At 33.8% G+C, this 23,815-nt stretch overlaps 1 protein-coding gene across 3 annotated transcripts in view; it reads left to right on the top strand.

Annotated features, from left to right (window-relative positions):
* Positions 1-23,815, top strand: part of TBC1D5 (TBC1 domain family, member 5) — a 582,411-nt gene that overhangs the window by 209,718 nt on the left and 348,878 nt on the right. For all 3 annotated transcript variants that reach the window (XM_011933724.1, XM_011933723.1, XM_011933725.1), the window contains one exon: positions 11,471-11,602. In XM_011933724.1, the coding sequence (XP_011789114.1) occupies positions 11,506-11,602 (97 nt within the window). In that variant the 5' untranslated portion in view covers positions 11,471-11,505. The remainder of the gene's footprint in view (positions 1-11,470; positions 11,603-23,815) is intronic.

Here is a 23,815-nt window from a genome sequence, read left to right as displayed (position 1 = left end):
ATATTTGTTAAGTGATTGTTTTAGGTCTTATTTATGGCATAGTTTTAAAAAACATATGGAAAACTCAGATCTTTTATCTCAAACAGTATAATCCATATCTATTCCTACGACATACTACAAGGTTCTCCTAAATCATTTCAATTTGTGTGCTTTTGTGTAGAACAAGTATAGCTCAATTAGTCCTCATATCTGGGAATTATACTGAAGCGTGTCTTTTTGTTTTTGTTGATTCATTGAATAAATGATTTTTGCAAGTTCTGGGGTGCTAGTAATTTAGAGTATAGATTAATAAAACAGGTCCCCTATCCTCACAATGGAAGTCAGTGGAAAACCAACCATTATACTAAAGAATGGTTAATGTTAGGGTAGAGTTATGCATAAGGTAAGTGGGCATCTGAATCAAATTGGGAGAAGGCAGGTTGAGGAAGAGTACTTTTGAGCTGTTATCTTAAGGGCCAGTAGTTGGTTAAGCGAAGAAGGTAAGAACAGTAGTGCCTTGCAGAGGAGCCGCATATATGGAAGTGCTGAGGTGTGTAATTTGGTATAGTCGAAGAAAATTTAAATGTGGAGAAGTATGCCCTCCTTTACTTAAAAGTAGTTTCCATTGACATTAGGAAAAAGCTCTGAATCTTGAGAAGGTCTATAAGCCATGCCTTGTACAGTCCTTTTCTGCTTCTTAAGCTTGAATATCAACCCACCTGAACTTGACTCCTTACACACTTTACATGAAATGTGCATGCACTGCCTCTTCCTGAGCCCTTGTACACAATGTTTTCTCCCCCAAGAATGCTCTTTCTGAAGCAGGATATTTGCTTGACTCCTTTGTGGTACTCATTTACACAGCCCTCTGCTTTCATCTCCTTGTGGGAGGGAGCCTGCCAGCAGACGAGGTGGAAACTGGAGTGCACAAGTGCTGGAATCAGCTGTCTGCTTCATTGCCCGTGGGGGTCCATCTCTACTCACTTGGACCTGCCGAGTTCCGCCCCTCACGGGAGGGAGCACGCAGGTGAGCAAGTGCGGGATCCAGAGCGAGCACTTCTGGTCTCCAATAGGAGCAAACTTTGGGCCCCTCAGCAGTGTCTAGGTGGGGCTGCCTGTGACCTCTAAAGCCCCAGAGGGCATGTTACTTTGTTCTTTTAGCTCTGCCCTTTGGCTTAAGTGTTAACAGCTCAGTGGGCTCTCTGCCTTTTTACATGAGGCGGCTGCCCTCTGCCAGGAAGGGCAAAGAATTAGTGTGACAGCCTTTCGTATCTGCACTTGTGGCTCCCGAGCTCTTGTCCAGCATCCAGGAAAAATGAGGTTGCGTGAATGAATTGAAGGATGGTAAATGTGGGGGATTTTATTGCTGATGAAAGTGGCTCTCAGTGGGAAGGGGAACTGGAAAGGAGATGGGTTGGGTAGGTAATCTTCCCCTGAATTCTGGCCATCTTCAGCTGGATTCTTTTCCAAAGTTACGCAAGCTGTCCCTCTGTAAAGCTGTCCCTTTCAAGTCAAGCCACTTCTCTCCCATGTTCAGTCATAGTCCTCCACATAGCTACTTTCTTCTCTGTGCTGAGTCTTGGGTGTCCTGTATTATAGGCACAGGATGGAGGGGCAGGGTGGGCTATGGGTAGTTTAGGAAAAGGCAACATTCGAGTGGGAAAACAGGGATAGAAGTTCTCACTTTGTGCTGTAGGTTTCAGGTATTTCGGCTTGAAGGCGGGGTTTTGTCGGGGACCCACCCTTTTCTGCTTAGAATTTTTCTGCCCCCTGTCCCTATCATGGTACTGATTTTCACCAAGTAGTATATAATATTAAGCTCACTGCCTACTGAGTTTGCATTTGATATGAGGATCAATGCTGTAGTCGTTGGCTATAGTAGGTGCTCAGTATATATTTGTTAAGTGACTGTTTTAGGTCTTATGGCATAGTTTAAAAAGAAAATATGATGGAAAACTCAGATCTTTTATCTCAAACAGTATAATCCATTATCTATTCCTATGACATACTAGAAGTCTGTTCCTAATCTACTGTTTTTATTTAGCTGAGATCAATATAACCTTAAAAATATGTAACAAGTAATGCATCTGCTGTCTTATGAATAATTTTTAATGTTTATTATTATTGCCAGGAATGACAATGAACCATAGTACACTGCAGCTTTTGATATATGATCCCGTGTGCTTTATTTCATCCTTGTAACAGTCATGAGATAGGTGTTATATGAAATTTAGAAATACATATAATTTCTTTTTTCTGTAACATCATCTTTTATCTAGAATTTAATGTCTTCTGAAGAGAAGATAACTGAAGTAAAAATAAAAACATCTTTCAAAATAAGAAAAGAGTAAATGTAGAATTAGTTATATAGTATATCATGTTTGTATTTTTTTTGACTTAAAAGATTAGCCACAAGGTAATGTCTACTTTATGTCAAATATAAACGAGATGTTATTCTGAAATACTTTCAAACTCTACTTTTATAATCAAAAAACGATTTTTTAATAATGTATGGAAGGATAGTTGGAAATTCCAGTGGTTAACTTTTTTTATTAATTTGATTAATCATTGCCTTATGACACATTCTCATCATTGACCTGTATGTGGTTCTTTTATTATTTATTTATGGATGGTTAACTTTGTAAAGCTTGCATATTGTATAACAATAATGTTTACTTGCTTCTCAGAAATTTCTTGAAGTTAAAACTTTTAAATGAAACACAAGGACTTATGACAGTTCTCACCCACCTTACGAGTGTGTTTATGAACTAACCTTTTAGTCCAGCTCAACATGACAAGTGGCTTCTTTTTCCTATAACTGGATGGTCTTGCTAAAAAAGCACAGTTCAGAAGTTGAGTAAAATACACAGATTTCATGTTACCTACAGCAAGAAAGGTGAGGGTTTCTAGGCAGAGGGTAGAGTTAAAGATGACTGTTTCCTACCTTTTTCTGGGTCTAATGAGTGTGACCTAGATCAAGGTGGTTGTTTGTAAAGAATGGTTTTGATTCTGGATTTTATATTGAAGGTAGAACTGACAAGATTTGCCAATGGATTAGATATGTTCTAGGAAAAGATTTCTGTGCTGGCCTGAATTTGGGCAGATAACCTGAATGATATGAAGAGCAGAGTGTTCCCAGAAGAGGAAATGGGGATGTGCAAAGACCTAAAGAGACAATGAGCTGTATTTTTGTTTTAAGGAATAGAAGGAAGACTTATGTAGCCAGAGCATATTGAGGGAGAAGGGAGAATGGACTCTGAGAGTTAGGTATTACCCTGAATTTAGGACCTCCTAAAGAGGAGATAAGTAAGCACTTCCCAGAGCGATGTTTAATTTACCAGTAGCGTGAACCACATTTATAATTGTGTTGGGTGTTTTTGATGAATTAATGAATAGGTTTTATTCCTATTAGGATAATATCTTCATATTATCGGGGTACAAAGGAATGAAAAATACTTTCTCTGCCCTCAAGGAATACATAGTTTGCATTTTCAAAAAGGTATGATAAGCTAAATAAGCTAAGAACTACTTATGATAAGGGTAACAGTTTATGTAAACAATGGAAGTGATATATCAAGGAATGCTTAATAAAGTTGGTGAATGACAATTTCTGCTATAACATTATTTTCAAAACATTAATCATTTATTATATAGCACCTTAAGGATTTTACCTATGCCTACTGCTTTATTATAATTTATTTAATATTTTTCCTTTCATGAATTCTTTCTTTCTTTCTTTAAATAAATTTATGTAAGGAGGAAATCTTTTGGCCACAGATTATCCTAAACAAATTAGCACTTGCTAGAAATAGAGGGGAACCATTAAAAAAACCTTATTCCAATAAAAAAGTGTTTCTGCCAAGCCCAGAGGCACATCAGAGCAGGGGAAATACTGCTGTGGAAGAGCAGGGAGAAATTACTTCTAGTGCTGGTCCCTAAAGGAAAAGTTGAGTGTTGGAATTATGTACAGGATTTAGAAAAGTGAAGAGAAAAGACCTCCTCAGGAGGAAAAGAGATACATAAAACTGAATGGAGGAATGTGGAAATGTTTTTATGTAAGCTACTTTGGCTAGCAAGGACTGGGTGATGCTTCTTAGCTGCTGATCTTCGCTCAGTGATGTCACTTGGTACTGAAGTGACTGGTGCAAATATGAATTTACAGCATTTGGGGACTTAAATAATGCTTTTAAATCCCCAACTGCAGTTTTGGCTGGTTGATAATGATTCCAAAGATCAAGTATGATTTGTTCATAAGTATGATTTTGCTGAGGAATATGTGATTTATGCTGTATCCACAGCTTACTTATTACTTGCTTTCCTTACTAGGTAATGCATTTACTCTGAGATGGTGATCTGTACAAGATGCGTACACCTTAAAACTATTAAGGATCTGTTTATCTCAATATCTCAATATCACATTTTGAAACAGCTCACATGCAAGGAAAGTATACTGAATTATTTGGTATTACATTATAGTTAACAAAGGAAACTACCCTATAATTCTTGGCTTAATTTTTGTTAGGCCACTTACTAAGTGATTGTTGTCATTTGAGGTGGCTTTGCCATGTGACAAATAAGTCACATAACTTCTTTGTGGTTTCCTTATCTGTAAAAGGTGTTATAGTATCTACCTAATAGAATTGTTGTAAGGTTTAAATGAGTTAATATGTATAGTGGTTTAAACAGCTTTGCTTCCCAAGAAGTGCTATGTGTTTGCTGCTGTTGTTATTATTTAATCAAAAGGGCTATCTTTAAGTACTAAAACTTCCTTAGGTTTCTCAGCCCTACTACTTACTAAAAACCAAGGGATAAATAACAGATTCATATGGACTTTCAGAAGGATTTCCCCACAATTGGTGAGGTGTTCCTGAACATAGCCCTGGCCTCTCCACGTTTGCACCAAGGAGAGATTTTTGTTCGTTGGTTTTTTTTTGGGAAAAAAAAATGTTTGTATGAAGAGTAGCCATTTGTTCCTTTTTCATATTTTTAATTATAATCAGTTTAATATAATTCACCAAATTATGATTTCTGTTTTCTTTTCAAATTTTATTTTTCCTTAATTCCTAATTGTATGTTGTATTAAGCTTGATTTTATGAAAACCAGGTTGAATCATTTGATGGCTAGAGGTAGTATCTATATAAAATAGGATATATAAAAATATATAAATATATAAAATAGGAACAGCAAGAATTGAAAGTGTTTTCATATGGCTACATAATAATAAAAGGTTTGGTTTTGTTCACTAGGCCAAGCTAATTCCCCAGTCTCTGCATCTTTAGCATCTGCTCAGGAGATATCTGAAACCATATGAGAATACACTGTGGAGAGCTTTCCGTTAGGCAGTTCAACTCTTATATTGCTTAGTTTTCTCTTGGTTTATGTGGTCATGAGTGTCACTTCCTCATGACTTTATAGCATTTTAATATTGAAAGGCAAAATGCATTCTTAGTTTGTAATATAAAATATTTAAGTCTACCTGTGAACCTCTCATGTTCTGCATATTTCTCATTATGTATATTGTTTATGAGTCTAGTATTTTAATTTACAGTGAATTGTTTGCCCTAAACAGCTTTTGCTGATGGCATGAAAATTATAAGAATTCAATCTGTTTTGATGTTTTTTGATCATTGTTTTTATATGTTGACCCTTATTGTAGTCTTATACCTATTTCTTAGACAATACTTGGATAGTAAAATTGTGTGGTTGGTAAAAATGAGTTAAGGTTTCAGGGTTTTACCAAGGGGTGATGTTTAATATTGAATGACATGTATTAAGACAAATGCTTTTATATATAATTTATTTGGCATTGTAAATGCATTTATCTTGTGAGAAACAGACCCCCTGTTGTCAAATGAAGTATTTTGGAAAGGTTTGGAGTAAATAAATAATAAAACTACTTTGATATACAATCTAACAATATTAAATATTAAGACTTTCAGATGATTGATTTTAATACTTAATTAACTTAAAGTCCAGTGTAACCCTCTTGCATTAAAGATTGACAGAATTTAAAAATAAAACTTTATTCTTTCTCTTTCTTTGTTTTCTTTCCCTCTTTTTTCTTTTCCTTTCTTCTCTTCTCCTTTCTGCCCTTATAGTAAAGACTTTAGAACATTGTTACTTCCAATCATTAAATTCACCTTTAGCTACCAAAATTTCTAAATAAAAATTTTTTTAAAAAAACAAGATATTCAGTTACCCTGTCTCTTAATTGTGAAAATGTAGCTTCTACCAGAGAAGTTTGCTTTTATACCCCAAATGTCGTATTTCTGGTTAAATACCTATCATGGTAAATATATGCTACCTAGAACTCATACTTATGCTGCATTCTTCTTCCCTTTTATAATAGACTCTGAAAGTAGTCCATTTAAGCTCTTCGGTATAGTTTTCTTATAGGAGAAATCTTTATGTAAAGTATATCATATCATTTCAGTGTTTGACTTTTAGGTTTACCATCAGTCAAGAATTTAAATGAATGAAGTATGCTTATATGAGCTTTTCTGAATATGAATGTCTTTAGAGTGACACAGTTCAGAATGCTAATTCTGTGCCTAAGTTTTAGAAACAGTTAAAGAGAGAATATAAGCTGAAATATATAGGATTTCATATTCAGACAGAATAAATTCCTTTTCTAGAGGTTCTATTCATGTGATACCATTTTAAAAGAGAAAATATTATTAAACTAACTTATTATTTTATCTGTTCAATCCTAATAGTTTGAGATTTTCACTTAGATACTGCTTGTATTGTTGGATTGATTTTTTTTTTTTTGGAGATGGAGTCTTGCTTTGTCGCGCAGGCTGGAGTGCAGTGGCATGATCGCAGCTCACTTCAACCTCCGCCTCCCAGGTTCCAGCAATTCTTCTGCCTCAGCCTCTCGAGTAGCTGGGACTACAGGCACGCACCACCATGCCTGGCTAATTTTTGTATTTTTAGTAGAGATGGAGTTTCACCATATTGGCCAGGCTGGTCTCGAACTCCTGACCTCGTGGTCTGCCTGCCTCGGCCTCCCAAAGTGCTGGGATTATAGACGTGAGCTACCGCGCCTGGCCTATATTGATTTTTTTTTCACATGAAAAATACTGCTTTGATTTTTTAAGTGTACTTTAAAACTGCCTTCTAAGCTTTAGTGCTGAACTCTTACCCTTTTATTAAAAATTAAGTATTTGCAAAAGAAGTCTTTTCTTTCAGACAGATCACTTTTAAGATTTAAAACTCTAACCTCTATACTTGTGAAACCAGTACAACTATCTTAAAGATTAGTCTTGGATTTTAAATGGGAATTTTAGCCTATTTGTGAACTCCTGTGCCCAAGATAGCACTAAAACCGTATTGTAAAATTAGTTACGACTTTTTGGAATTTTGAACTCATGTGAATAGGAAAAATTGTTGTTTATGGTAAGTTTAACAAAGGAAGGAGAGGGCCTTTACCAGATCGTCGAAGGTATATTACTATGCTTTCTCAGTCAGAAAAATTAGATTGCTTTTGTTTATTTAAAATAATTCTTAGGCATCATCATCATTTTTATTAACCAGAGAAATTCTAGGCACAGGAAGATATCATTTAAGAGAACTAAAATCTATCAGTTATGGATTTAAGTAGTCATCTACTAAGAGGCATGTTTTTGGCCTTTATATCCTTTTTTCTATATGTATCTTGCTTCTATGTAAGAGAAAAGTAAGGCATGTCAAGGATAGAAGTTGGAGTTTGTGATCAAATTTAGAGATCTAATGAACCATTGTAAGTGTTATGTTTATGCTGTTTTGACTTTAACAGTGATTGTTTAAAAATTTTTAGACTAAATAAAATCCCTTAATTTTGTATAGTCTGATATTTACAGGTAAAAATTTATTCATAAATATTAAAATAGATTTATTAAAGACTTTTGATATTCTGCTTTGTAATCAATCATTTTCTCTTACTGGAATGTTTATGAAACACAAATTGGGAAATTCTTAGGAAAATGATTTCATATTTAAAAACAACATTATGTTATGATTTCACAAGGTGATCCCAATAGCAGTAACCAACACATTTAAGTTGCTTTTTTGGATTCAAGAATGCTAAAATAGCTCTTTAAAACAAAACGATAAAAAAATGAAAGCAGCAACTTCTTAATCAGTTACTTTTGAGTTAGGTTATTTAAATCTGTAATTAAAAGCAAACTACTAACGTTATCCACACGTTTTCTTCAACAGATTGCTTGAAAATAACTCATTATTACTAATCAGCTGGTTTCCTTTATTTAATTATAAAAACATTTCAGTGGTTCATTTTCAATCTATAGGCATAATAAATTAGGATATAATGGATGCCTGATTATATAGAATGGTTGTAGACTGGGGTATTTGGTTGATTTTGTTTTCTGGTTACTGGATATTACTATACACTTGTTAAGTTCTAAAGAATTATAATTCAAGCTTAATTAACTAAATGACTTCTTGAACTTTCTCTAAGGAGTCAAAAAGACCTTAGGTATTTTTTAGCACCTTAAATGAATGTATAAATATCATTGTGTGGTAGAGTATTTTCTTCTAACAGTGTAAAGATGAGAGTTTTAAAAATACTTTTAAAAATAAACTTTGATAGCACCTTGCTTGTCACTTGTCTATTTTTAATGTAGTTTAAAATACACAAAAGTCATTTATTTATTTATCTTAGGTATGTGAAACCTGTAACAGTGAAAGTGTACTGTAAAAATAAGAAATTCAGCTACTGAGATTATGAAAACATGGTTTAGGATATTAAAGAAAATTTAAGGAATCTAGCAGTTAACTTGAAATACACATTCTCCAATGTTTGCTTTTATATTTTAAAGAGTATATCAGAATATATGGACAATATAAATCTTACATTAAAATAGTTGCCCATGGGCCAAAAAATTTTTTGAAAAGTGTTTAATCTGTTCTACCCAGTATTTTTCTTTTAATTTGAATTATTTGCTAACACTTACATATTAGCAGATTTCACATAAAATTCTGGATTTCTAGCTTGTCTTGAAAAAGCTGAAGCAGAGTAAAGGGTGTTCTAATTATTCGTAGGCTGCATCTTTTCATACCCCTTTTTTAACACCTGGTCTTTTTGTCACACTGACTTATTTAGAGCCAAATTAATGTAGGAGAAAGAATGTGAGCTCTAGAACCAAACAAGATGACTTCAATTTTGGCTTTAATACTTACTCCTTGTGTGATTCTAGACAAGTTACTTACTCTTTCTGTACCTCAGTTTCTCTATGGTAAAATGAAAGTAAAATTGACAAGATAAATTGGGTTTTAAGGAGGATGAAATGAGTGTACATGAAACATTTAGACTAGTTTTTGGCATATATTCATTGTGCATAAATGTTAACTATAAATAATAATGCTTTTTGCCTGACCTCAGTAGATACTTGAATTTGGTGACTGCTGCATAGCAGAGGACTTTGGTTCTGAATTTATTTGTTCAACAGAATTTATCAAACTTTGTGTTATACTCTAATTGTTCATCTACATTTTACTGTCCTCTACTAGATTATTTTCTCCAGAGTTTCTTCTGTATAGCACGTGCTCAGTATATGCTTATTGATTGGCACACATAAGCAAATACTGACAACTGTCTAGATTTATGGATTTAAGATTTATGGCTTTAGATATTCTTACTGCATGTTAGCTACCAAAGTTCTTTGTTTTCCTTAATCCTCTGCTTATATTGTTTTAGCCACAATTCCAGGGGGATAGGTTTTATTAACATCTGACTGTGATTGTGTGGATGTAGAGGGTTTTGGAGACTTCTGATAAAAATTAGAACATGTATATGAGTATTTTACAAGGTGATGGTTTTAGAGAGAAAGTAAAGAGAATAGAGGGGCATTTTGTTTTGGTAAAAGGTCATCAAGAATTTCTGTATTCATGAGCATCTCTGGAGCTTTTACTCCATAGGTGAAGACCATATCCTATAAAATTAGACACTCATTTTGTTTGGACTTGCTTTTACCACTTCTTTTTACTCTTATTATTTCCTCTTCCTCTCATGTCCTTGCTGCTCCTGAAATTTAAAAGATTATGTTACTTACATTATTTTGCATGAAAATTGGTGAACTTGGTTTATTTTTTGAAAGAGTTATGATTTGGGAAGATAATTTGCATCTTATGGACATATAAAATTTACAAATAGTATACCTTGGAAGTTGAAAGTAATTTAAAACAAAATTTGTTCAATATGGAATAATTTATATAAGTGAGAATTGAGAGGGAAAACTTTCAATATGACAAAAGGAAATATAGGTAGTTTTTTATAAAATCTTGTAAGTATAACACCAGAGGTGGATATTATACTGGAGATACAGATATATTTGAGCACATAAAAAGTTACCTATGTCACAAAAATGTCATACAACTGAAAGACAGATACACTTTGAGAAAAATATATGTATCATATAACCAAGGTTTAATACCCATACTACTTAAAGCATGTTCAGAAATCATGAAGACAGTCATAACAATTAATTCCGTTAACAAAAGACAATAAACAAATGTCACAGAAACAATATCTCAGTAGTTATAAAGCAAATACAATACAAAATTTGACTATCACATTGGTTCAAAAAATCAAAGAGGAAACATCCATTGTTAATGAGAATCAAGGGGAAATGAATTGTTCTATTAGGTGCAAACCTTTATAGAACACAATTTGCCAAAATCTTATTTTTTAAATATATATTTTAATCCAGCTATTGTAATTTAAGAATTTATCCTAAGGAAATACTCATGGATATGATACAGACATACTGCTAAAAGGTATTTATTTTTGAGACTGTTCATAGTATTGAACAACTGAAAACATCTTGTTTACTACATAAGGAATTGGTTACGTAAATTGTGCTGACTATATGTAGAATGCTAGGAATCATTAGAAATTATAGACACACAATTATTATTTTTTTTAAACTGGGGAGGAAAATACTGAATTTAAAATATTCATAGATTACATAATAAGTATGTTTAGCATGTTATGGATCATATTAAAACCATATGTATTTTAAATGCCCCGAATAAAGACAGGAAGTACATGTGTAATACACTGAAATGTTAACACTAATATTTCTAGCTAATACTATCATGAATGATTGATTTTAATTTGCTATATTTTCTGTATTTTGAAAGTTTCTATTGTGAATGTTTATTATTTTGGCTGTAAAACAAAAGGATGCTATAAATGTGAGAGTATTGTCTTTAGAATTTAGCATATTTATTGAAAATAAATATGATTCAAAATTGAGATAAAGATTATAAATGACGCTCAGATTTTTGAGAAATTTTTGAAATGAAAAATTTTGTGTTACCTTTTTCCCTTCTTTGCATAAGCCTACCAATGTGAGGTAAAGTCCCTGGAGGCTGGGAAAAACTTGTTAATGTCTATAATGTTCATTTAATCATTTCAGTCTTATATTTATTCGCAGTCATAGCAGAAAAAGAATTTATTATTTTTCTCTGTATTTTTTCACCTCCCAGGTAGTTACTTTTGGTGACATTGTCCAGTTCCCACAATGTATCATTCCTCATCTGAAACTAGACATCCTCTGCAGGCAGAAGAACAAGAAGTAGGCATTGACCCCTTGTCCAGTTACTCTAACAAGTCTGGAGGTGAGTTTTGTATGCCAATACTGTTTGCAGGTAGGGTACTGGTAAACCTAGCAGAGGGCCCTCAGTTAGCTGTGTCCACCTTATGTGTGTAATTCTCTTCATGAAGCTGAGCAGGCCAATGTTAAGTATGTTATTCTGGATATGTGCAGAGCACCCTTGACACTAATGAATACTTCAACAAGCCAGGTTTCAGTTATCCACAGAAGCATTAGCCAAATGTTTAACACACTGTCATTCTTTAAAAGAAGATAATAAACTGAACAATGACTTCAGCATAAAAATGTTGAAATGCGAAAGGGCCTTGGTCAAACATCTTTTAAAGAATCTTAAATTTTTGGCGTGGATTTTTCAGGGATTTTTTCCCCCTTCAGCAGATTGAGATTATTCCAGCATAAAAGACTTGATTCATCCTCTTTTTTTTTTTAAAGTAACTGAAATTTGTGTTATATTTTTAAAGATCTATACGCTGAAATTATTAAATGGTAGACAGTTAAAATGTAGACTGTATTCAGGGTCTACCCTATAACAATGTATCAAATGTTTATGTATCAGAACTCTATTATTTTCTCAGTATTTACTTAATGATCATAATAACATAGTATCTTAGACGAAAGCAATTGAGTTTGTAAGAATTCTTGAAGCCTTATCCTTAGTTTTTAAGTAGTTCACTAAATATTTGATAAAGTTCATTGACTCAGTGACTGCTTGTAAGTTTTCACTTGTGAAATAAAGGTATCAAAATTGTAAGATCTATTTTAAAACATAAATTAGTCAAAGTATACAGACAAACTGTTATAAAAAGGAAATTAGTCAAAGTAAATCATGTGTGTTATATTCTTCAAAAAAATGTTTTTTTTCTGTTTATACTGATGTCAAGGTCTGCTTTTAACTCATGTTTTGAGAATTTACAAAAAGAATTGACTCCCACCTAAAATGGCTATTTCTTTAGAACACAAACTTTATGCAGAATGTTTATGCTTTTTGTGCATCTTTAATACCTCCTACATACAAATGCCATTGTTGTTTTTAATGAAAATGGGAGAGAATTTTTCCAGCTTATTTTTGTGATTTAATTTTTTAATTTTTGTATTTTTGGTTAAATAAGAACTCAAGACTTATGTTTAAGATTTGATAATACGAAAATTAATAGTGCTCATTTCAATTTCAGTATTTTAATATCTCAGTGCTGAGCATGACACCTTTTCTAGTGATATTTTCTCTTAAATGTAATACTCATAAGAAGCATTCAGTTAAATAAATCAAATTATTTTGCAAGTACTTCTGTAAGTGGGTGTTTTAAAAGTAAATGTCTTTGTGTCAAGTGTATAAAATAGTTTCACCAAAATATTTCATACTCTTTCTGATTACTATGGTTATTTGAGGACGTAGTTTTTGTTGTCGTTGTTTGTTTTTTAAGTGCGAATTTTTATATGGTCTATTTCATTGAATACTGAGTTTTTTTTTTTTTTTTAAACCTGGTTAAAAAAACATTTTAAATTAATTTTATCCTTTATTGTTTACAGGAATGAGTAGTTACCTTTACTAAAAAGGCTTTTCGTTTATATCCTAGCCTAACATTTCTATGACATACTAAGTTATTAGGACTGAATTGATGTTTAAAAGTGCCATTAATTCATTTACCCCAAATGTTCATTAACAATGTAAATGTATGCTGATGTTCTATGAGACAAGGAAGTGACTAATGACTCTTCCAACTAACAACACTTAAAATGAATAGAAACTTTAGATAGCTAATCTTGAAGTAATCAAGACCCTCATTCAGCTTGGCATCTCTGTATGCTCTAAAACAGCTGTCAACTGTTAAAAATATATACAAAACACACATACGCACACGCACATGCAGAAAGAAAGATATGTAAATATCTCGTTCTTCAAAGCCATAAAGGTTACTAACCATAGTGGGCTTTGTGCATTGTATAGGTAAATATTTTATATAAAGCATCTATTTCGTCTTCTTTGATTTTCTTTTTACAGAAAAACATGTGTTGCATTTTAATGAGGTTGTCATATTTGAAGAAAATCATCACCTTTCTATTATGTTTGTTTATTTCAATATATGTTTTACCTGGGCTTTCTTCAAGTATTTTGAAGCTTTTTACACATTTCTGCCATAATCTTTAGGGAATTTGCTACTACTGGATGACTCATTTTCTAAGTATTTAAACACTTCACTTCAGTGGTTTGCCAGTGTAGAAGTCATGTGTAATTTTTAAAAACATTTCTTGTCATAGGTTCTATTAGTAAACAAGATAAGTCTTTAATTTCTCAAATCTGGATTTTAACATTTGTAAAGAAATAGTACTGTTGAATGATTCTGAGAATTTTGGATAGGATTAGAAAAAACAGCCTGATAATAGGAATGGAGAGAACAAACTACGTATCATTGGCTTATTTTCATGGGTGGTTGAGAAAAGTAGGTGAGCGAAGAAAAAAGAACTATCTGGATATGGATATATATGCAAAGTCTTAGGAGATATTTTCTGTGTGAATTAAACTTTTAACTGCTTTAACTATTTTTCCAAATAGGGAACAGCATAGAAAATATGACATTTTCTGTGTGCCCTATTCAGTTTAGTTTACATTATTTACCACTTAAAATTTCAAGATCTGTGAGCAAAGTTTAATAACTGACAAGTTACTAGTAATTTAGTTAAAAACAAAAAAGCAAAAATATTTGTTAGACTATTTATGATTATTTGTTCTTAACCTTTAATGACCAATAAAATGAAGAAGTAATCACTTTATTTTAAATTTAAGATAATATCAAAATTCAGGTATACGTAATCTATTAATTATATAATATTGTTGGAATCATTTTCACAAGCTTATAAGAGATTGGAATGTCATCAGTGATGAGTGAAAGTTTTCTGTAGGAGATCCTTTGTTAGTCTGTTCTTATGTTACTGTGAAGAAATACCTGAGGCTGGGTAATTTATAAAGAAAATAGTTTTAATTGGCTTATGGTTCTGCAGGCTGTACAGGAAGCATGACACAGGTATCTGCTCCTGGTAAGGGCCTCAGGAAGCTTACAATCATGGCAAAAGGCAAACCAGGAGGAGGTATGTCTCAGGAGTAAGAGACAGGGGGGGATGTCCCAGACTCTTAAACAACTAGATCTCAAGTGAACTGAGAACCCATTTGTCACCAAGCGGATGGTGCAAAACCATTCATGAGGGTCAGCCCCTGATGCATTCACCTCTTACCAGGACCTTCCTCCGACACTGGGAGTCACCTTTCAACATGAGATTTGGAAGGGACCTACATCCAAACCATATCAGGTCTCTTTTGAGAATGGCATTTTGTTAAACATTGCTAAAGTTTTTAACTTAAATTTTGTATATCACAGTATTCACCTTCTTACTTCATAGCTTTTATATATTTAAATAATTACCTAACCTTTCTTTGCCTTTTTATATACTATCTGTTTCAAAGCTTTCTTTCTATTGTCATTCATAAAATATTTGGCAACTTAAAAAAAATCCAAGATGTTCAGAATCCTGCCAATTCCGTTTTGCTTCCTGTAATTTTGTTTTTTTTTTCCTGAGTATTCCTTTCTTTCCATTACAATGACATGTTTTAGAACTAGAAGAGTATGTCCTGGCTTTATTAATGAAGAAATTGGTAATTTATAATAGTTGACTGATGTCGATATAATAAGGTGGTGCTGTCCTGTCATGATCTTTAGTGTTGTTTTCCATATAGTAGAGGTGGATTTAAGATTTGATTAAAAGATGGGTTTGTTCTGCTGAAGATATCTAGATATCTGGCTAAAGCATAAAAATGGTGTCTGAAGTACTGTAAACCCTATTTGGGGCTAATTAGCTGGAGTCATCTTAGGGATGAAAAAATCTTTTTACTTTCTTCCCTGGCTTACAACTCTTTAGTGACTTCCCATTATATTAACAATAAAATCCAGACTGTTGACTGTGATGTGCATGGCTGTCTTCTTGTCTGTCTGGTCTTGCTCAGATATGCTAAGCCAGCTCTAAACTTTGGGCCTTCACACGTGCCGTTTTTCTGACATTATTTTTGATTCATTCAGAGCACTCAACAATATATAATCCTATATTAATTTGTTTCCTTGTTTATTTTTTGTCTCCTTGTCTCAAATGTGAGCTTTATGAGGGCAGGAATTGTGTTGAAACTGTATGTATACCTGGTGCTTGGCACATGGGCACTGCTTAGTAAATGATGAACGAACAAACTGCGTTGTTTTATCAGTTTGAGTACCTTCACTTATGTTTATTAATAATTGCTTAATGCCTCTTTCCTCCATATGTCTTTCTCTTTCCTATCTTAAGCTGTAATGTGTGAACTCTGTTTTATTGTCCCTGATAATTCTAGCACTTGAATTTTCTTCTTTTAGGGTTTCAAAAGTTAATATACTCTCCTTTTTTATCCTCTGTTCTCTTTGACCTCTCTTCCTTTGAAGTTTCTCCTAAAATTCACTTATTCCATGTTTTCTTTTAAATATAACCGATCTCAGAATTTGCATAAAACCAAATGGGCAGAGAGTTTTCTGGCAAATAAATGTCAAGTTATGATAATTAAGAATTAGTGACTTAATGCACAGCAGTAATCACTTGGCAAAGGGAAAGCTAAGGAAATAAATTACTACTTTTCTAAGAAATTTGTGGCCATAATTTGGGAGCATAGACTACATGTAGTTTGCTTACATTTAATACACATGTTTAATACACATAATTCTTAGTGAACATTTTGTGTAGATAGTATTCTTGATACCTGGTTTCTTAAACTTACTAACATGGTATATAGCAAATATTGTTTATTTTTTATATGAAATATGATAGAACCAGTAGCCTGTAGTAGTGGCAGCTTTTCTTAAGTTTAAAACACTTTTAAAGTTTATTTTTTGTCATTCAGTAAATATTTAAGTGCCTTGCATGTACTAGGCATTGTTCTAAGTGCTGGAAATAAAACATTGAAAAAGATAAATATAGTCCCAGATACCATGGTGTTTATGGTTAGTAGCCAGATTTGGGGGTACCCAGCAGAGAAAAGTAAATGATCAATGAAGGTAGAGAATGGTAAGTGCTTTCCTAGAGGAATTAACAGTTGTACAGTGAGTACATTGGTAGAGAATCCAACTGTGGTAATGGTGGATCAAGGAAGGTGTGATGTCTGTCTAAGTCACAACCTGAAGGATGAGTAGCTGTTAGCCAGATGATTGTAAAGAGTTTGTGCTATGAGCTTGCCCCCCACTAAACGTAAAGAATTTCAGTGTGATTAAAGGTTAGAGTTCAAAAATAGAATGACTACAAATGAGACTGAAGACTAGAATGAAGCTCCCTTATACTAAGAACATTCTTATACTAAGAAGTTGGGTATTTCAGTGAAAGAATCTTGTGGCCAGATTTGCATTTTACAAAGATTATTCTGGCTACAGTATGGTGAATAAACTACGGTGTTGGGGGCAATACTAGAAGCTGAACAATCATTTCAGAAGCCATCAAAACATTCTAGGTGAGATGATAGTGGCCTATGTTGGAAAGTATCAATGGAAATAGAGAGAAGTGGAAACATTTGAGAGTTATTTAGGAGGTAGAATGGACAGTACTTGATCTAGTACCTTACTGGATATGGGGAAATGGTAGGGGAGTGAAGTTTGCAGTGACATACAGTTTTCTGAGTTGACTAGTTAGGTCTGTGATAATGACAGTACTGAGACAGGGAAATCTAGAGAAGGAACTTTGTGTGGTACAGGTGGGATAGAGGGCTGCAGAGGATATGACATTGGATGTTCAGTTTCAGATGTGAGTTAGAAGTACCTTAGAGCATTCAAATGAAGACACCCTGTTGATTTTGATGTATGGGTCTGAAACTTAGAATTGGGCTGGAGATAAAGATTTGTCAGCTTACATATGGTAGCAAAAACAATGGCAATGATTGTGATTACCTCATAGTAGCATGTAGGCCAAGAAGAGGACCTAGGATCAATATCTAAGGAAAGTCATTTAAAGACCTTGCAACAGAAGAGGATCCCGCAGAGGAGACTTAAAAAAAGAGGCTGGGGAAGTAGAAGGAAAACCAGGATAGTGTGATGCCAAAGAAGCTAAGATGTCAAGGGGCGAGTGAGCAAAACTGCCAGAAATTACTAAAGTTAAGAAAATAGAAGTGTCCAGTGGACAAAGTCATTGTGGTTATGATAAGCACAGTGCTTTTTGTAATCTCAAGAATCCATATGCCAGTACTCTGTATGTTTCATATAAATGATGTATGTATTCTATACTAAACTGACATGAGGAATAGAAGAGAAAAGGTACAACAGTATTAGGAAAAGTGAAAATCAGTGGAAGAAGAGTTCTGTGGTCTTGGAAGTATAGAGGAGAGGCAGTGTAGAGCAGACAGGAAGAGGGACATTATTGTCTGTTGTAATAATAGAAGGGAAAGAGAAAAAGAGGTGTTTAGGTGCAACAAGTTCATGGGTTTGATGGCAGAATTGAATGAGATATCACTGACGTTTTAATCTCTTGTTTGATAAGTTAGGGTAACATTATTTGCTGACAGTGAATCACAAGGCAAAGCATGTGAAGATCTGTGGGGAGTAAAATAGGTTAAAGTGGGTTGATAAGACATAACCTTGGAGTCAAGTTGAAATGGGACATCATATTTATGGGTGATTCCAGCTTATAAATGTATGTGGTTATTTCCAGCAGAATCCAGCAGCTAGGATTTAGCCACAAAGAAGAACAGCCAGGGTTTTTGTCAGGGCTGTGTAACAGGTAGACAGTAGGCAGGGAAGTTGATGGTTGAAGAATTCATTGATGGATTGAGAATATAAGGAAATTTGCTATCATGGAAGGTGGTTTGCAGAGGGCAGGGTAGAAAATTTTAGAAGGGATGGAGTCACGGGAGAAGGAAGAGTAGTGTGGTTATGGAAGTCCTGCAGAGAATGTGGGAGCAGTAGGGCCAAAATTCTGCTTGATGTCTAAGAGTAACAGGGATGGTGAGGGTGGTGGCAAACTTTTCACAGTGATACCTAATAATCTAAAATGTTGTGTATTTTATATTAAATGTGCCTATCTAATATATGTTCTAAATTCCAAAGAAAATAGTAACATGGTCTTTTATCACATCTCTTAATAATTCTTATGTGTTTGATAAATGCATTAATTTGGTGAAACATTGTGTGGTAGTAGCCAATAAAGCAGCTCAATGCTCCATTATTTCTGTGTAATAATTTGGATCTCTAATGATTTGGATGTGGCTTGGTTTGACGTGTCTAATAAAAAATTCTCCCTAGATATCAAGGAAAATGCAGTTTGGATAGATGAAAAACTGTAAGTTAGACTGTAAGGTCATCAAGGAAACTGGTAGCTTTATTCAGGATAGATTGTTAAATAAACAGGAGAGTGACCTGGAAGTTTTTGAATGCAGTAACAAGGACAAAAATGCATGGATTTTTAAAATGTCTCTTTAAGAACAGATTTTTCAAGTGGTATGACAGTTGGACAAAGTGACATCCGAGAGCAAAGAACATGCCAAGCCTAGTTCCACTAAATTAAACTGCTCAAAAAGAAGTTGGATGTAAGAGACTTAATTTTGAAAGACCATGAGTTAGAGATCTCTGTGAGTCATCCTCCAGAAATGCCAATTCAAGGTATGAGACAAATAAGAAATCAAAGGAAAGAGGAAGGAGAGAGCTAAGGATTGATTTGTAGAAAGTCCCCATGATTAGAAATTGGAGAGAGCAAGTATTTTAATAGTACTTACTGGAGGAATAATCAAAGTAGGGGAAAGTCACAGTGCCAAAATTATAGAAGCTACAGATATGAGAGCTTCCAGAAAGTTCAAAGTGAGCAGTTTTTCAAGCGTTGTAGAGGTTAAAGAGAGTATAAAAGAAAGAAATACATGATTTGGTGATTGGAAGACTATTGATTATCTATTAGGGATTAAGTCATTTTCAAGAAACCACTAACTCAATTGAGTGGATGGAGGCAAAGGAAGTGAACTCAAAAATCTGATTCCAAATTCACATTTAAAAGATAGTGATTAAATATCAATGATGAATATTTAGATGGTGAAGAATATTCTTACTCTTTAATATTAGATTTGGGTGATTGTATGTGTGGTTTTTGTATTTATGTTCTTACAGTGTGTTGAGAACCTTACTGCTGGTAAAATCTAGATCCTTAAAATTTGAAAAAAAAATCCTCTCTGGTCTTACTAATGATGTTTTTTTCATTGAGTTCTCCATATCTTATGAATTAGATCTACTTTTCAGTTTTATTCAAAATCTTCCATTGATGTAGCAATTCTCTTTATTTGCTTGAGGGGAGATAGGCTGCTTTACAGTTACTTTAGAGTTGGATTTGTGTGAAGAGTCATTGAACCATGTTGCAAATACCTTGATGTTATTCATTTCCTAGTGTCCTAGGAGCAACGAAACCTCACTACTGACCAGACAGGGAAACAGTAGTCTTGCAATAGCCCTTATCCACTACCCCTTTAGGCAATTTGGTCTGCAAAAGGATATCCATATCTTAAGATATATTCTCCACCATCCTTTCTAGTATCCTGGACCCCCAGACATGGGAGGTTGTGTGATGGTAGTTTTGGTTGATTGGTCTTGGCACAACTAGAGCAGACATTGGCAATTTAGAGTATTATCTTAAAAGCTAACATACGAAACAAACATTGAAGTAAAATGGTCTATAATGGAGCTTTTATCAAAGAATTATGTTGGTTGCTTTTTGTTGATACATTAATGGGGCCAAAAAATACAGTAGAATAAGGGTTTAGATTTTTTTTTTTTGAGACAGAGTCTCACTCTTTCATATAGGCAGTGGTACAATCATGGCTCACTGCAGTCTTGACCTGGCAGGGTCCTCCCACCCCAGCCTTTGGAATAGCTGGGACTGTAAGAATGCGTCACCACGCCCGGCGAATTTTTGTATTTTTTTTGTAGAGATGGGGTCTCTCCATGCTGCCCAGGCCGGTCTCAAGTGATCCGTCCACCTGGGCCTCCCAAAGTGCTGAGATTACAGATGTGAGCCACAATGGCCTACCTGGAATTTTTAAATGATGAAATAACCCAGCTTTCAGCCCACATGGCTTAGGAAAGTATATCAGCTATCACTTGACTTCTCACATGTTAAAGCTCCGTTTTATTGATTTATGCATTGAAATAGATTTCTCCTTCATGGGGCTTGGTAGCAAAATGAATAACTAGGTCCTTACAAGTATAACTCTCTCCCTCCCCAGTGCTTCTGTTAACTTCTTTCATAGCATTAGCCATTTTAAAAAACTGTCTACTGCAACTACTGTTCTTTAAGATTACAAGCTTTCTTTCTTTGAGATCACTCAATTAGAGGGAAGACTTGAATATCCAAGGGAGGATAAGAGGAATGCAAGAAAAAAATTTAACTTTACTCTGGGAAATCACTCAAGGACTTCCTTAATCACTCTTTTATATCAGTGCCCTCCCCCGCCAGCCCCCCATCAAAGTAGAGGTTCCCAAAGACCTATTTTTCTCCAGTTCATGTCTTAAAATTATCCCCTTACTTTGCTATATAACAGTCACCAATATAATAAAACAGCCAGTTTTTTAAAATATAGCTGATATATTTTGGTAAAATTCTCTTTAAATGTATTTGAGTTTTTTAAAAAAATATTTTACTGTTACATGTAGATATTTTTAACTTTTCTTGTAGACCTAAGTTAGGCCCATTGTGTGTGTTTCTCTTTAGGAGGTTTAAAAAATTATTATGTATTACAACAGTCTTTTTGAATGGCGAGCACAGTAGTCAATTTAAATGTGCAGAGCCTACATTGCATTACTTTAGTGTATTGTAGCAGATTATACATTATATGTCTCATTTTTGATAAAAAGAGATGTTTTATTGTGGTATTTTTATTACTTCAGTAATTGTCTGTTTTTGAGTTTTTAGTGTTTCCACCTAAGCTTTCCACAATGATTCTTTGCCATTGTTCTGTTCTTAAAGACATCTCACCAAAAGCTTTGATAATACACTTTGCCCTATCAATATGTCATTAAGCTCACGTATTTTTTGTTCTTAACTTGGCATTCTATGAGAATTGAAAATAAATTAGTTCACCATCATGGTATACTTTTGCTGGAATGAGGGCTTCCTTGTTAATCAAATAGTTGTTTTGAAACTTGGAATCTTTTTTTTTTCATACAATACTAGTATTTTATTCTGGAGTTTGGGTAACTCCTTGAATTTCCTGAGAAAGAATCCCATATGAAGTATATAGGAAAGCACAAGGGCTGGAATATTATGCTAGCTTCAAGCTGTTTTTACATTTTAGGAAAATTTGAGTGTTTTAAATGGAAGAAATTAAGAAAATGATAAATCATAAAAATTATATTATGTCAAGTTATTTACTTTAAGTGGATATTTTCTTTTACATCTCCAGTATTTAGAATATAATTTACTAACTTCCTTGGAAATGATCTGATATTCTACCAATTGATAATTTTTGTATTCCTATAAATTACAGTGACTGTTTTGTTTTTCCTGAACTTACAAATACTTTTAATTTTAGTCAGGGAAAAAAAATCTCAACTAGCTTTGATTTATCAACAGATAATGAGAATTTACCTTTACTCACTCAAGTCAGAGATGAGGCAATATGTGAGCCAAATAATCTTTTATATCATGGCAATATGTGTACTTAAATAATTCTCCTACTTTCCTTCTCCTGTTCTTTCTTCTTCCAAATGTAGAAAAACATAAATAATAATTGACTTTCTAGCATTGGTATTTAGTGAAAATTTGAATGGAATAGGACTGATTTAGCCAAGCATAGAACACTACATCAGTTTTTGTCCTTAATTAGACTTGTGAATAGATTTGTTTTATTGAAGTGATAGATTTTTAATCAGAAAGGTTGACATGATGATTATGAAATTTCAGTAGTAATAACTGAATCATAGAGGCACATATATTTTATCATACAGAGTAAGGGCTGCCACCCAAAGACCTGATGTTCATTCATTTATGCAAACATGTTTGTTGAGCATCCAGTATCTGGGAATAGAATATTGAACAAGTAGACCACTTGCTTTCTCTTATGGAATTCATATTTTAACACGAGGTGGGCAGACAAATTGAAAAGTAAGTGCAGAAATAAGAAAATCAGAGAAAGAAAAAATACTATGCAAAGAATTAAAATAGGGTGATATTACAGTGAGTGACAAGGTGAGTACTTTAGATTGTCAGAGGAGATCTCTCTGAGAAGGTGATATTTTCGCTAAATGTTGACAAACAAGAAGGAGCCGGATATGCAGATATACAAGGATGGAGTGTGTGTGTGTGTATGAGAGAGACAGAGAGAGAGAGAGAGTGAGAGAGAGAGAGAGAAAGAGACATCTGCCTAAACAGAGCTCATAAAAGCAGTAGGCTTGTCATATATAGGGAACTGAAGAAGATCACTATGGTTGGGCTACCATGGGTGACAGGGAAATGACACAGGATGGGGCTAGTAGACAAGGGCCAGGTAGAAGGTTTTTGTAAGCCAGGCTGAAGAGTGCAGGTTATATTCTAAAGACTCAGATTTATAATTCAAGGATAGGAATGATAGCTATTTTAAAATATATTTCCTTTTGACTTGGTGATAGGCATTTAACAAGTGATGCCTGATTTACTGAGAGTTGTAGTATTTTTAACATTTTTTTCATGTTGCAGTCCTCCACACCAGTTGGTTTGTTTCCCCATTCTCAACGTTTTAACAATTTAATGGTGAAGTAATTCCAGCTTAATCTGGGATAACAGGATGCCCTAAATTTTTCCATTTCTCTAAAGCTCAGTTCTTTCTATATGGTCCATTTTATGTCATGCTACCAGTATATACTAATAGTATATACAGCCTATTGAAACCTTTTCTGTTGACCCGTTTGTGTGTGTGTGTGTGTGTGTGTGTGTAACACACGCATGTATGCATGTATGTATGTGTGTACATCTATGAGTTTTATTTGTGTGGAGAGCATGTAATCATTATTTTCCCTCACGGATGTAATAGAGAATTTGTTCCTCTAGGACATATTAGAACAATGTGTTTAATGCTCTTCAATTTAATTTGCTGGTATCACAATTAATACCATTAGGGTCACTTGGAATGAAACTATTAACAAATTGAGTAATTTACTTTAACAGTGTCAATGTGTTCTCACAATTTCATTTGCTTTAATTAGTGTACAAGCTATTA

Source organism: Colobus angolensis, unplaced genomic scaffold, assembly GCF_000951035.1.
Source record: "Colobus angolensis palliatus isolate OR3802 unplaced genomic scaffold, Cang.pa_1.0 Scaffold129, whole genome shotgun sequence".
In the NCBI taxonomy this organism is placed as follows: domain Eukaryota; kingdom Metazoa; phylum Chordata; class Mammalia; order Primates; family Cercopithecidae; genus Colobus; species Colobus angolensis.
Note: the sequence above shows the minus strand (reverse complement) of the source record. Positions and strands in the feature narration are given on the sequence as shown.